This window comes from Nanorana parkeri, unplaced genomic scaffold, assembly GCF_000935625.1.
Source record: "Nanorana parkeri isolate BGI_ZX_2015 unplaced genomic scaffold, ASM93562v1 scaffold1420, whole genome shotgun sequence".
NCBI lineage: Eukaryota > Metazoa > Chordata > Amphibia > Anura > Dicroglossidae > Nanorana > Nanorana parkeri.
In genome coordinates, this window is record NW_017307688.1 from 414564 (window position 1) to 427653 (window position 13090).

General features: G+C 47.0%; 1 protein-coding gene across 1 annotated transcript in view; it reads right to left on the bottom strand.

The window, feature by feature from the left end:
• Positions 1-1578: 1578 nt before the first annotated feature.
• The window catches only part of TP53I11 (tumor protein p53 inducible protein 11), a 14102-nt gene continuing 2590 nt past the window's right edge, over positions 1579-13090 (bottom strand). The window contains exons 2-5 of the mRNA XM_018569893.1: positions 11428-11476; positions 4440-4536; positions 2830-2931; positions 1579-1760 (exon numbers count right to left, since the gene is read on the bottom strand). Of these exons, the coding sequence (XP_018425395.1) occupies positions 1627-1760; positions 2830-2931; positions 4440-4536; positions 11428-11451 (357 nt within the window). The 5' untranslated portion in view covers positions 11452-11476 and the 3' untranslated portion in view covers positions 1579-1626. The remainder of the gene's footprint in view (positions 1761-2829; positions 2932-4439; positions 4537-11427; positions 11477-13090) is intronic.

The following is a 13090-nucleotide window of genomic DNA, read 5'->3' on the forward strand; positions in this document are numbered from 1 at the left end:
AGCAGTGGTCTCCCTGCACAGGTCCAATACACCCCCTGTTGAGCCAGAGGTAGAGCTGTAATCAACAGGGAGCATGAGCTTTGCCAATTTGCGAGCTCTAGCTCTGACTCAGCAGGTCGAACCCCTGCAGAGAGACATTTGATTCCCTATAGAGATTAAGGGTCCTTTAATGCAGATGCTGGCACGGACCGGCTTTTCTATTCAGGTTGGTGCAGCTTTACAAAAAAAAAATGGTTTGTTTTTGATGTACCTGGAGAGTATTTAGCAGATTGAAACTGAAAGTTCAATGGGGCTTTACGTTGTGACGGTGCCCTTAGTCTCAGGCTTAAACTTTTTCTGCTTGCCCAGGAGGGATAAAGCCACCGGAAACCCCCGCAGACCTGCTGAACAAAATACAAAAAGTTGAGAAAGCTTCAAAAAGCCTTTGCTTTGGCAAAGCAGCTAATCAGTGTTATTCACACAGCGCACAATTTACCCGCCCGGCCTTAAAATATCACATTTGTCAAGCAGGAGAGACACTTAAACCCGTCACTGACAGACATATCCTTTGCCGACTGTAAACCCAAAAGGGAGTCCAAGAGCAAAATGATATAGAAACGTCCTCAATAAATCATTCGCGGGCAGCAGCGACTTCTCCCGGGAATTGGTGTGGCCGCTTTCCTCTCCAATAACATCCCGTCACCCAGGTCCGAGTGGAAATACTTTCCTTGAGGATACAGGAAGTGGTCCTCCTGTGTCAGTTATCTCCGTGGCATTCCAAAGTCAAATCTCCAGCACCAGCACACGTGCATCCATAGGGGAAAAATAAAAATAACTCTCAAGGATACCAATGCTCCTAAAATGATCTCATCCAAAGCCAAAGTGGTTCCCTGTAGTACCCCAAACCCAGCAGATGAGGCAGTATTGAGTCGGCAACCAACAGCGATTGTACTGAATTTTACATGCGCATTCCTCAGGTGTCAAAGGCAGCGATTCTGTCCAATCCGAGCAAAAGAAACGACAGACGGGCCCTTGCCCAGATTTACTTTCCAGGAGATTCTTTGTGCTTCTGGAATGTTTAACTCCTTGGCTGCCAGAGGGGGATACAAGGCACTGCTTTGGCAGCCAAAGCGCTAACGGGCCTTCTGATTCAGGCACAAAGAACGACGGCAGTAGAGATCTGAAGGCAGCAATTTTCAACTCTGACTTTGTGAATAAAAAAAGAAGATGATGGGAGAGCAGTGTAAAAATATTTTTCCCACATTTGTTTGGATAATAATGGATAAATACCCCAAAAACATGGAAGCATGCCGAACTAGCCATCTGGCAACTACAGGATGGGAACACAAAGGGGAGGGGGTTACACAAAGGAGGAGCAAATAAGCTAAAAACATAACAGGAGATGGGTACTGTGCATGCTGTGTGTCAGCCGTGGCAAACGTGGAATCGTCTGTCCAATCTACACTACACAGCGGGGCGATCTGTTGCACAGCGCTGACAATATCGTGTGTAGGCGTGAAGGCCAAGGAGGCGTCGGGAGGGTACAGTTCTTGATTCCCTGTTCCAGATTATAAACGGCCTTGCAGGTTGGTGAGAGTTTTTTGGAGGAAAAAAGGAAACGCAATGACCCCCTAAATAAAGGGAAGTTCATATTTTCTTGGGCCTGCGGCCATATTGGTAGTAGAAGTAGAAGCTGACGAGAAGGAAGAAGAGGCAACAACTGAGGAGGACAGCGGCAGCCATGGTGGGAGAGCCACTCTCGATCATCGTCACTGTGGTAACTGGACAAAGGAAAAACAAAGAGCACTGTGAGGAGAAATGTTTTATCTCTAAGTCAGATTAATCTGTTTTGGGTTAAGAAACACACCATTACCCACGGGGGTCTGCTATCAGAGGCCCAACCCTACGGGAGACCCATTGTGTGGCTGTCAACCCTACCGGAGACCCAACCTATGGTTTACAACTCTATGGGAGAAGCAACCTGTGGTACCCAAACCTATGGAAGGCCCAACGTGTGGTTCCCAATCCTACAGGAGGCCCAACGCGTAGTTCCCAACCCTACGGGAGGCCCAAAGCTTGGTTTCCAACCCTACGGGAGGCCTCAAAGCGTGGTTTCCAACCCTATGGGAGGCTGAACAAGTGGTTCCCAACCCTAGGGTAGACCCAACATGTGGCTCCCACCTCTACGGGAAACCCAACACTTGGTACACAACTAGTGGTTCCCAACCCTACGGGAGACCCAATGTGTGGTCCCCAACCCTACAGGAGTACGAGTACTCACCTAAATACTCGGTATCGGCACAGATACTAGTATCGTTATCGGTGCATCCCTAGTTATTTGTATATTTTCTTTTCAGGTTGAATGAATTGTAATGTAATACCACATTATGGCCAGCAGATGGAGCTGAACAGAATAGGAAGGTAGTATTTATTTTCTATTCTCCTCAGCTCCATCGAGTGGTCATAATGCGGTATTACGTTAAATCTGAACAGAAAAAATATAAACAATGTTCATTTTCAGCTCTATTTGCACAGAACAAACATTCTCAGAGATGCGGAGGTTGTATGGCACTGCCAATTGTTTATAAGCAGGCCCCATAATGTCACATGGGGCTATATGCTAACATTTCAGGGTCTTCTACAGTCCCTGACTCCTAACCTAACACACTTCCCCCTTAATCAGGGCCTCATCACTGGAGTTAAGCCCCAAGTGAGGTTGAAACACATCAGCGAAGTAAGCCATAGGATTCCTACAAATTGTCAGGATCTTCAATACAATCATTCTGGAACTTAGAAGAAGAAAAAAAAAAATCGGGTAGAATTTTCATTTTCAGCAGGTAAGTAACTCACCAATAAGCTGTATGCTGAAGTAACAAGCTTCTGTGAGTAGCGTCCACCGAATAATAACCTTTTCTGACGTGTACATGGAATTCCAAAAAATTAATGAGATGCCTGAAAAGCAACATTAAGATTTTATCAGATAATTATTCTTTAATCGAAAACTAAAAGAGGCATATTAAACAGAAACGGGGGAGGTTGGGGGCAATGAGGGTGCGCGGTCAACCATAGACACCAATCAGAAATCAATTGTAAACTAAACATAGCAGTCAGATGAAGTTTGATTGGATGCTACGGTCTATTGCACTTTGTATATCATCTTTGTAAGGTTTCAGTGAATAAGCCCAATTTATGTTCTTTAATAACCCGGATACTTAGGATCAGTATGCATTCATTTAGATAGATACTTAAAGAGACCCTGTCACCACAATAGCCTGGTCTAGTATATACATAGGTCCAATAAGTCAAATGGAAAGTAGCACCATCCCTCTTTTGTTCTGGAATTCACCCTGAGAAGATGAACAATTCGTTAAAGTGACACTAAACTCAGGAATTAAATCTTAAAAATACATTCAAGTCCCTTAACAACAATGTATCTTATTTGTGTATCACTCGGCTGTAGATCCTCCAATCATCTCTGAATTGGTGCCGACACTGTCCTTCCTTCTGGAGGGGGGCTACTTGTATTCCCCCTAGTCCCTGTGTGTGTTGTAAAGTAGTCACCGCTCCAAGTTCGCTCCCGGGATGGACTACAATCTCATGTTTAGTTTACCAATTTGTATGGAGATTGTAGTCCATCATTATTTTAGTGACAGGGTCTCTTTAAGCATTTATCCAAATACATTGTATCCTTGATAATAAAGATCCATTATTTGTTCCTCAGTTCATTTGTCCTAAAAAAGAAGTTATCAGCTCCGTTAGCCAGGAAAGAAATGAATGATTCCCTGGGGTGTTGGATCCTTTTGAATTCTGTGCCGCACCCTGAGGAAGGGTGTCCTGGCCTCTGATGGAACGCGTTGGTTGTACTTTTGATCCTTGCCCCAATGAATAAACTTGTGCTGGACATATTATCTAATTTGTGGCGCTCTACAGCTACAGGATGCTGATAATTTCTTGTTTGGGCTATTTATTTATTAAACCATGCCTGTTGTGACTAATTCCTAGGAGGACAGGAGATCTGGGCCGCTGGGGCCTGCTAGGAAGACAGGAGATCTGGGCTGCTGGGGACTGCTAGGAGGACAGGAGATCTGGGCAGCTGGGGCTTGCTAGGAGGACAGGAGATCTGGGCCGCCGGGGACTGCTATGTGGGCAGGAGATCTGGGCCGCCGGGGACTGCTATGAGGGCAGGAGATCTGGGCTGATGGGGACTGCTATGTGGGCAGGAGATCTGGGCTGATGGGGACTGCTATGAGGGCAGGAGATCTGGACTGCTGGGGACTGCTAGGAAGGCAGGAGATCTGGGCCGCCGGGGACTGCTATGAGGGCAAGAGATCTGGACTGCTGGGGACTGCTAGGAAGGCAGGAGATCTGGACTGAGGAAAGTCATATTACGCGTCTTGAACAACACATGCCTGTGTATGGAATGCCAGATTTGTAGCAGTCAGGACAAAGATAACACTCACTGAACAAGGCCCCTCCATAGAGGCGAGTGGAAGTTTTGCTGCTCACTACGCCTTTGTCAAAGATGGCTTCATACATCTGGTCTGGAAAGGCGAGAGCCTGCAAAGGAGACAGATCATTAGAACACACACCATAAAAGTGACTCAGTAGTCCCCCTTTGCATCAACAACCCCCATTTACATCAGAAGAGCTACTTCACATAAGTCTTCATTCCCCCCATCACATCACAGTCCCACTACCACAAAAATTTGGAGGCACCCCTGGGGAGGCCAGGAAACCCCCAGAAAGTGATTTCATCAGCATTTGAAGTTGCTTGAATACCTTTTTGGCTTTAAAAAGGAGAACTATGAGGTGTGCGATTTTCACTCACCTCATAGTTCTATCATTTTAACTTTTCAAAATCCTTCTTTAAAGTTGATTGGACAAAGATTGCACGGTCAGACTGTAACATGTGCGGTGAGCCTTAAACCTGTGCAATAAAGGCTTGTTCCCATCATTTTCTGGTCCAGATCTGGAGCAGATCTGCAGACGCCGTGCTATGCATGCAGTGCGTTTTTGACGCGTTCCAGTTTTTTGGGAGTGGGGCTGTCAGTATGTTAGCTGCAGTGCGTTTTTGGCGCAGTCGTGCATTTCCGGTCAGTTTCCGGACCGGAGAAAATGTGACTTGGTGTTTTTTCTGTCAGGAACGTACTGCACTGGTGAGAAGTGTAGCCCATAAAACACATAGGGAGACATTGGGATGCATTTTGGGTGCAGGAGTGCATGGTTCTGGTCCGGACATCTTGTGAACAAGCCCCTAAATCCCATTCATACCAACATATCACGTAGGTACAAAAACACGATTCTGTATTACGGCTTTCCATTAAATGAAGAAAGAAAAATGATTTTAGCACAAAGCTGCAAATCCAAGAGATCGGCTCACTTCATACTCTACCCCGAGCTACTTTAATATCAGACTGCGTATAAACCATTTACTTCGAGAAAACAATCCGCGTGAGAAGCAATTTGAAGAGAAGTGTCAGGGATTTCGCTTTAAATTAGTTTTGTAGCAATTTGTTGCTTGCTGCAAAATCCCTTCAACCAATTGTGAGCAAAACGACTGGGAAACGCATAAAAAAATGCAGCGCGGCACATTTTTTACATTTTATTTTATTTGTATTCTTTTATTTAATTGATTTTTTTTATCATTATTTTATTTGTTCACTTACATTCTGGTTTACTGGGATTAGTGCCTGCTGCTGAGTGATTACCTGAGCGCGAAGTTTAGTATTTATATAAAAAAAAAAAAGCAATTGACCAAATTTGAATAAAATAAATCTTTTGGTCTTTCTTCAGGCGATGCAAAAGCAAAAAATAAAATAAAAAATGTACCGATGTGAATGAATTCAATGACATACAGGCCGCGTTCACCTAACCTGCTTAGGTTCCTGAGGTTTGGAGAGTTAAAAAAAAAAAAATCAATCAATTTTGTTTGCGCGTGGCGGAGGTGCTGGATGGGTTTCCATGGCGACGGTGGCGTGATTGACAGCCGGGAGCTGGGTAGTGCACTAAAATGTAGATTGCAATTGGTTTTCTCTTAGCAGATGGAATATTCACGTTGCGAGCCGCGGGGAGCCGGCAACACTGTATCATTATCAGGGGGATACAAATCTATTACTGACATATTAGTAGGAATGTCTCCCGGATTATCTTCCTGTAATGATGTACTCACCAGAGGTGGAATATTGGGGTGTAGAAGAGAATGTAAAAACATTCACCAGTGAAGTGTCAGAAGATCATTAGGACAGGATATTAAAAAGGGGAACAGCAAGGATAGAAATGACGGGGTAGCCACTTTATTACCTACTGAGTCCCTGGAACAATGAGGCAGCCATTGAAGTCTGACCTACTGCCTGCATATTGGTTTGCTGGTTAGTACGAAGAGCTATAGCTTCAAATGTGAGGGGCACTTTGTCCAGCTCCAGCTGTTTGTAAAACAGTCCTGAATCTGAGAAAGCGGGGGGATCAGACTACATAGAATGCAGAGGGAGCAGATCACAAAGTCTGCAGAGGGAGCAGGGAGATCAGATTACACAGAATGCAGAGGGAGCAGGGAGATCAGATCACACAGAATGCAGAGGGAGCAGGGAGATCAGATCACACAGAATGCAGAGGGAGCAGGGAGATCAGATCACACAGAATGCAGAGGGAGCAGGGAGATCAGATCACACAGAATGCAGAGGGAGCAGGGAGATCAGATCACACAGAATGCAGAGGGAGCAGGGAGATCAGATCACACAGAATGCAGAGGGAGCAGGGAGATCAGATCACACAGAATGCAGAGGGAGCAGGGAGATCAGATCACACAGAAAGAGAAAGCGGGGGGATCAGACTACATAGAATGCAGAGGGAGCAGATCACAAAGACTGCAGAGGGAGCAGGGAGATCAGATTACACAGAATGCAGAGGGAGCAGGGAGATCAGATCACACAGAATGCAGAGGGAGCAGGGAGATCAGATCACACAGAATGCAGAGGGAGTAGGGAGATCAGATTATACAGACTAAAGGGGGAGCAGAGAGATCAGATCACACAGAATGCAGAGAGATCAGATTACACAGACTGCAGAGGGAGCAGGGAGATCAGATTACACAGACTGCAGAGGGAGCAGGGAGATCAGATCACACAGAATGCAGAGGGAGCAGGGAGATCAGATCACACAGAATGCAGAGGGAGTAGGGAGATCAGATTATACAGACTAAAGGGGGAGCAGAGAGATCAGATCACACAGAATGCAGAGAGATCAGATTACACAGACTGCAGAGGGAGCAGGGAGATCAGATTACACAGACTGCAGAGGGATCAGGGAGAACAGATTACACAGACTGCAGAGGGATCAGGGAGATCAGATTACACAGACTGCAGAGGGATCAGATTACACAGACTGCAGGGGGAGCAGGGAGACCAGATTATACAGACTGCAGAGGGATCAGGGAGATCAGATTACACAGACTGCAGAGGGAGCAGGTTACACAGAATGCAGAGGGATCAGGGAGATCAGATTACACAGAATGCATAAACATCTATGTTGTGGTTGTGAAAATACAGCTAGTAGAAGTACCTGAATCTGTCTTTACTGGATACCTGTAACCCCCTACACAGCAAACTGGTAAAGGGAGCATCGGCATAAGAGCCAATCAAGCGTCATGCTACCAATCTAACAGCGGGAGTCTTCTGGCAAGAGGAAAAGAGCAGAGTGATGACCTCATCCTGCCTCCCCCTCAGCCCTATCAGTCGTCAGGGGGCGGGTCAGTGACCGCGCTGTTCAGGGTAGAATATAGTGGTGGTCGCTGACTTGGTTCCGCTCTGATTACAAGACTGGTTGAAGAGGGAATATTTTCGCAGTTCGGTCAGCTGACCTACATGTACTGCGTTTCCCCCGAAAATAAGACCTAGTTTGGTGGCAGCATGTGAGGGGGAACTTGAAGAGCAGGAGAGATGGTATCAGCCTGCAGGGACAAACTGTATTAAGTGGGTGACGGGGGACTCCCTTCGGCTAGCGTGGTGACAGGGAGCACTCCAGTACCATACTTCTCCAACTGCTGTCCCCCTGAAGGCACTCCTTAATGTAATGGTACCTACTTTACCGAGCTGTCCACTGCCTGATGTCCCCACTGCTGCACCGCTGGTACCGCTGTCCCTGATGGCAAAGGAAGCCGGCGCTGTAGAAAGCAAGGGTGCGGCAGAGGAGGGAGCAGAGTCGCATTAGCCGATACTTCCTCTATAGCGCCGGTTACTGTGAAAGGCGGAGTGAAATAATAAATCGAGAAAAAAAAAATCCCTCATTCAAAACAAATCAAAGCGAGCTAATGAGAGCAAGAGACATCGCCGGCTGTGTACAGAGGAGTGCTGGGCCTCCGAATGTGGATATAATCAGCCGCCATCCAGATGCAGAGATCAGCAGCACTCAGCCATGGAGATCAGTTATTTGCTAATGTCATTACTGCTGGAAAAATTCACAAATAAGCATCTCGTTTATCTGCCGGAGAACATATTAGAGGAAACTGTCAAGAGATAAACACGGGGGGGCATCAGTCACCGAATATCAGTCAGCCGGCTGTCACGCCGGTCCAATGGCTTCAACACTTCCTCAGTCGCTGGCATGGAACAGGTATGCGGTCAAGGAAAGAGGAAGCGCCGGTAATTCTTTGTTCTCTCATGACAGGTTCTCTTTAAAGCCCAATTAAATATTCCAGCTAAATCATCAGAATGGCCGGGTTCTCGGTGCATCAAAGGTGTGCAAAGTCTTACAAGTTCCTTTTTCTTTAAAGAAAGCAAAGCCTGTCCCCTAGCAGCGTGCTGCAGTGAAGGGCACTTGCTCTTTCTGTGGAAGTAGTGGTCTCTCTGCAGGGGTTTGACACCCCCCCTCCCACAACACCAGCACCCCCCACCTGCTAGGTCAGACCTATATATCTGCCATTGGTTACTTTCACGCCCTCTGCTGATTAGAGAACACTAGCTCTGACTAGAGTCATGTCGGATCCTATGCCGGAGGGTATGCCGTACCTCTGCAGAGAGACCACTGAGAGGAAGGGTCCTTCTCCGCTGCATGCTGTCAGGGGACAGGCTTTTCTACTCAGGCCGTGGCTGCTTTGTAAAGAAAAAAGGAACCTACAAGGCTCTGCACACATTTTGGGTTGGTGCCCATGAAATGTATCAATCTTCAGTTTGGCTTCAAAAACTACATTTGCTGTATACTTATTCCATGGCCGCATATACATACAGATGTATAGAGTCTCCCTCTAGTGGCTTGCAGTGGGGCTGCACACAAATTGCAAGGGTTAACGCGGGTCTAGGTCTAGGGCAGGGGTGGGAAACTCTACTCCTCCAGCTGTGCTTTAACTACAAAACCCATCATGCTTCTGGGAGTCACGCCTGTAACTGTCAGTCTAGCAATGCCTCATGGGACTAGTTCTACAGCAGCTGGGGGGCCGGAGTTGTTCACCTCTGGTCCCTATTCCCCTATTGGGAAAAGCACTTTGCACTCTGCCTGGCAGTTGGCACTCACTTGTCTCCGCTCCGCTCCAGCTTGAGGACTGTCCCTCTGCGTCCTTCCCTTCTACGCGAGCTCCCTCCTTCCCTTCAACGCGAGCTCCCTCCTTCCCTTCAACGCGAGCTCCCTCCTTCCCTTCAACATAAGCTCTCTCCTTCTCTTCAGTCTTGCACAGCTGTATCGGCTCCTCTCCTGGACTGATATTGCTTGCTCTGATGTCACTGCACACTGCGAGCTTCTCACAATGTACATTAGAAGCTGCAGCAAGTCAGATAGAGCTCCGCCTCCTTTCCTGGCTGGAGGACACCTAGCATCATCTAGCTATTTCCTCCCCAGCCCTGCACAGGATCCTTTCCTGTACTCTAATTTTACTGCACCCTATGAGCTTCTCTTGTGCATTAGAAGCTGTAGCCAGGCATGGAAGCCTCAGCCAGACTTTTAAACTCAGGACAAAATGGTGGTAACAAAGATTCTAATGATATCAAAGATCGAACACAAAAACTCAGTTGGACAGCAAAGCCATCCACAGCAAGCTGACCGGAATTCCCTTCATCCTAATTCACAAAGAGCACTGTCCTCCGCACCCCCAACATGAGCCTCTTCTGTGGCAGGAGCCGGCAACAATTACACTGGAAGTCGTCGCCCTCTCTCTCTTCAAATGTTTCTTTTAAAACAAAATGAGAAATAATTTGCAGAGCCGGAAAAAATAAATAAATAAAATGGACTCTTTAGAAGTAAAGATGAAAAAAAAAGTATCGTGAAAATAAAAAAAATAATAAGTGTCTCGGGAGCGGAATTAAAAAGAGGAAAGAAAATAACAGAATCAAAAAGGAACATTGCTAGCTACAAGACACCGTGCGGCGGGAGAGACCGCCGGAGAGCAACACAATATCGGCTCACAAGATTCTCTTATCTACAAGAACCTCAGAGGAAGACGGGAGAAGGTAGAATTTGGAGCTCGTTATGGTCAGCCGGATACAAAAAAAAATGAGGATTAAAGTACGTCGGCTGATAACGTTCAAGTTCTAGAAAAGGGGCAGAATAGAGTTCAACTACCTAACAGGGACTGACCACGAGAAGGGAGAGAGAGGAGGACCGCGGGGTGCAAACTGGACCTGGCTTTGTGTCCCAAACAGGGCAATTCGTCTTATAACCCTTTCCAGTCCATTAGTTATCCATTCATTGGGGCTTTTCCCCATAGTTCTCCTTAGGGTAACGGGAGGACACAAACTAGCGTCCTCCTGTCACCCTAAGCTCAGTATACCGCGAGCTACAGCTTGCGGTATACTGAGACGCCGCAGCTGAAGCGCATCCCGACAATTATGTCTGGATCCGCCCAGCTGCGTGAGTGACAGCTGGCTCTGCCTATCTAGAGGCAGAGGCAGCTGTACCCGCCTCATCCCCCGTCCGTTCCGCCAGTCAGCGCTGGAGGATCGGAGCGGGGAGGGGGGAATCCAGCCCCTCCCCTGTCACGGCAGAGTGTTCGCTCACCTCCCGATCTACTGAGCTGACCTGCAAGTCTCATTGTCACAGGTCGGCTAGAACTATGGAGGTGAGTGAAAAGCACTCACCTCATAGTTCTCCTTTAAAGTACAGAGGTGGAAAAATGCAGAAGCCCCGACCCTAATTCACAGCAACTCTTGACTGACTTGTTTAAAGCCTATGTGAGCGACTGTTAACCCCTTCCCCCAATGGCCCTTTAGGGGATCTTAACACCAGTAGTCAGAATGGGGCTTCCCAATCGTGTGATCGCTGTGATTGGAGGTCACATGATCAGACGGCCATCCCAGTGGCTGCACAGTGACCGGGAGCTGTCGTCGTGCAGCGAGCGGGCTACTAAGCACGCCATCAGATCATAAAAATGGCCCCGCCAACACACATACCGCCGGCGTGAAAGGGTTAGAAAAAAAAACAAGGGATTCCATTCACATTACACTGTGCGGGATCAATAACACTTACCATGACAGCAACTCCTGTGAACATTACAGCGGAGAGGAACTGCCATACTCTGGGGGGGAAAGAAAAAGAAGAGAGTGTACATCAGTCATGTCCCAGCATTCTTCTGGTTACCACAATAAATAATAGCAGCTGATTAAAAAGATTCAAATATTTGCAACATACAGGAAATGCAGGAAAGGGCCCTTACCACATACATGTATATTAATTTATCCAGAGACACCTGAAGGCGTAAGCTTTTTTTTCACCCCTGTGCTCTGAGAGCAATCATCCCAGTCCCCAAAGTGTAAATATTGCATCGTTTACAATGGGCATGTCTGCATCTGCACTGTAATTGTTGACAAGGATTGGTAGCAAAGAAAAGCATGCGTTCCGCATATACATTTGATTACAGATAGGGATGCACTGAGTGCATGAGTACCGATATTTTGCTTCCGGTACTTAGCGATACAGGAGTACCGATACCGGTGCTCAAGCTGGCATGGAGCCGGCTTACCATGCAATCAGGAAGCCGGGCAGCGGGTAATGACATACTGCCCGGCTTCCTGATAGGCTAGAAAGCCGACTTCCCAGCCAATCAGCAAAGAGCCGGCTGTTTGGCCAATCAGGAAGTCGGGAGGCGGGTCATTACTCGCCACCAAGCTTCCTAATCGCACGGGAAGCTGGCTCCATCTTCCCCTACAACACTGCCGGTGAGGGGAAATTTTCCTGACTGGAAGTTCTGGTATCGGGGGAAGGTATCAGAGCATTTAGGCGAGTACCAAATGACTAAACTTCCATTAAAGGCCCATTGTCATGGAAAATAATGCATTTTGATAACCGTATTGGGTTATGTGACAGATTTAAAGTGCATCTACACCCCAAATTTCTTTTGCATTTTAGTGCGGAAGGGTTGGAACCCCTACCTAGTTTTCAATGCCATCCAATGAGATTTGCCCCCTATTTGTCCAGGTGACCATTGGCACTGGGACACAAGGGGATGGGAAATAATCCAGCGGTGACCAGTTGTATCTGTGACTGCTTCCCTGCAGTTAATCACATGGCCTCTGGCTACCAAGACTCGGCAATATGCAGCATTACTAAGCAAGGGACGGAGCCCAGGTAGGTAATGAGTAGAGAGAAGCTCAGGTTGGCCTGAACTTGGTCCAAACCGAAGCTCCCCCAAACCTGGAAGCTACATGAGGCCACCCATCCAATCAGTTGCGGGCGCGGGTATTCTCTGTGGCGCAGCTGGACATAAACAATGGGGCAGGATGCCTGTAATTAAGTCATTGACCTTAAATGGCCACATTAGGCCAATGTCAATGACTAAATATAGCCATGGGGCCATATATGGTCAATGACGTCACTGCATACCCTCCATTTGCTAACGTGTACCCATAGCCAATTGGTGGGTGGCCCATGTTACATCTGAACCCAAGCTCCTCCCTAGTAAAAAGCGAACATGGATGCCTCCCATGGAAGTCTAAAATTACAAATTATGCAAATGAATTTGAAGACATTAACACACACACATCGTTATGATTAGATACATTTAATGACCACTTAATATTAAGATTGGAAATTAAAGTTTAAATCAAGTTACTAAAATGCAATATACCCAACGGCCAGCAGTGGGCAGTGTTGGGCCTGCCGATAGGCCAGCTCAGTCCGTTTACAAACCCAT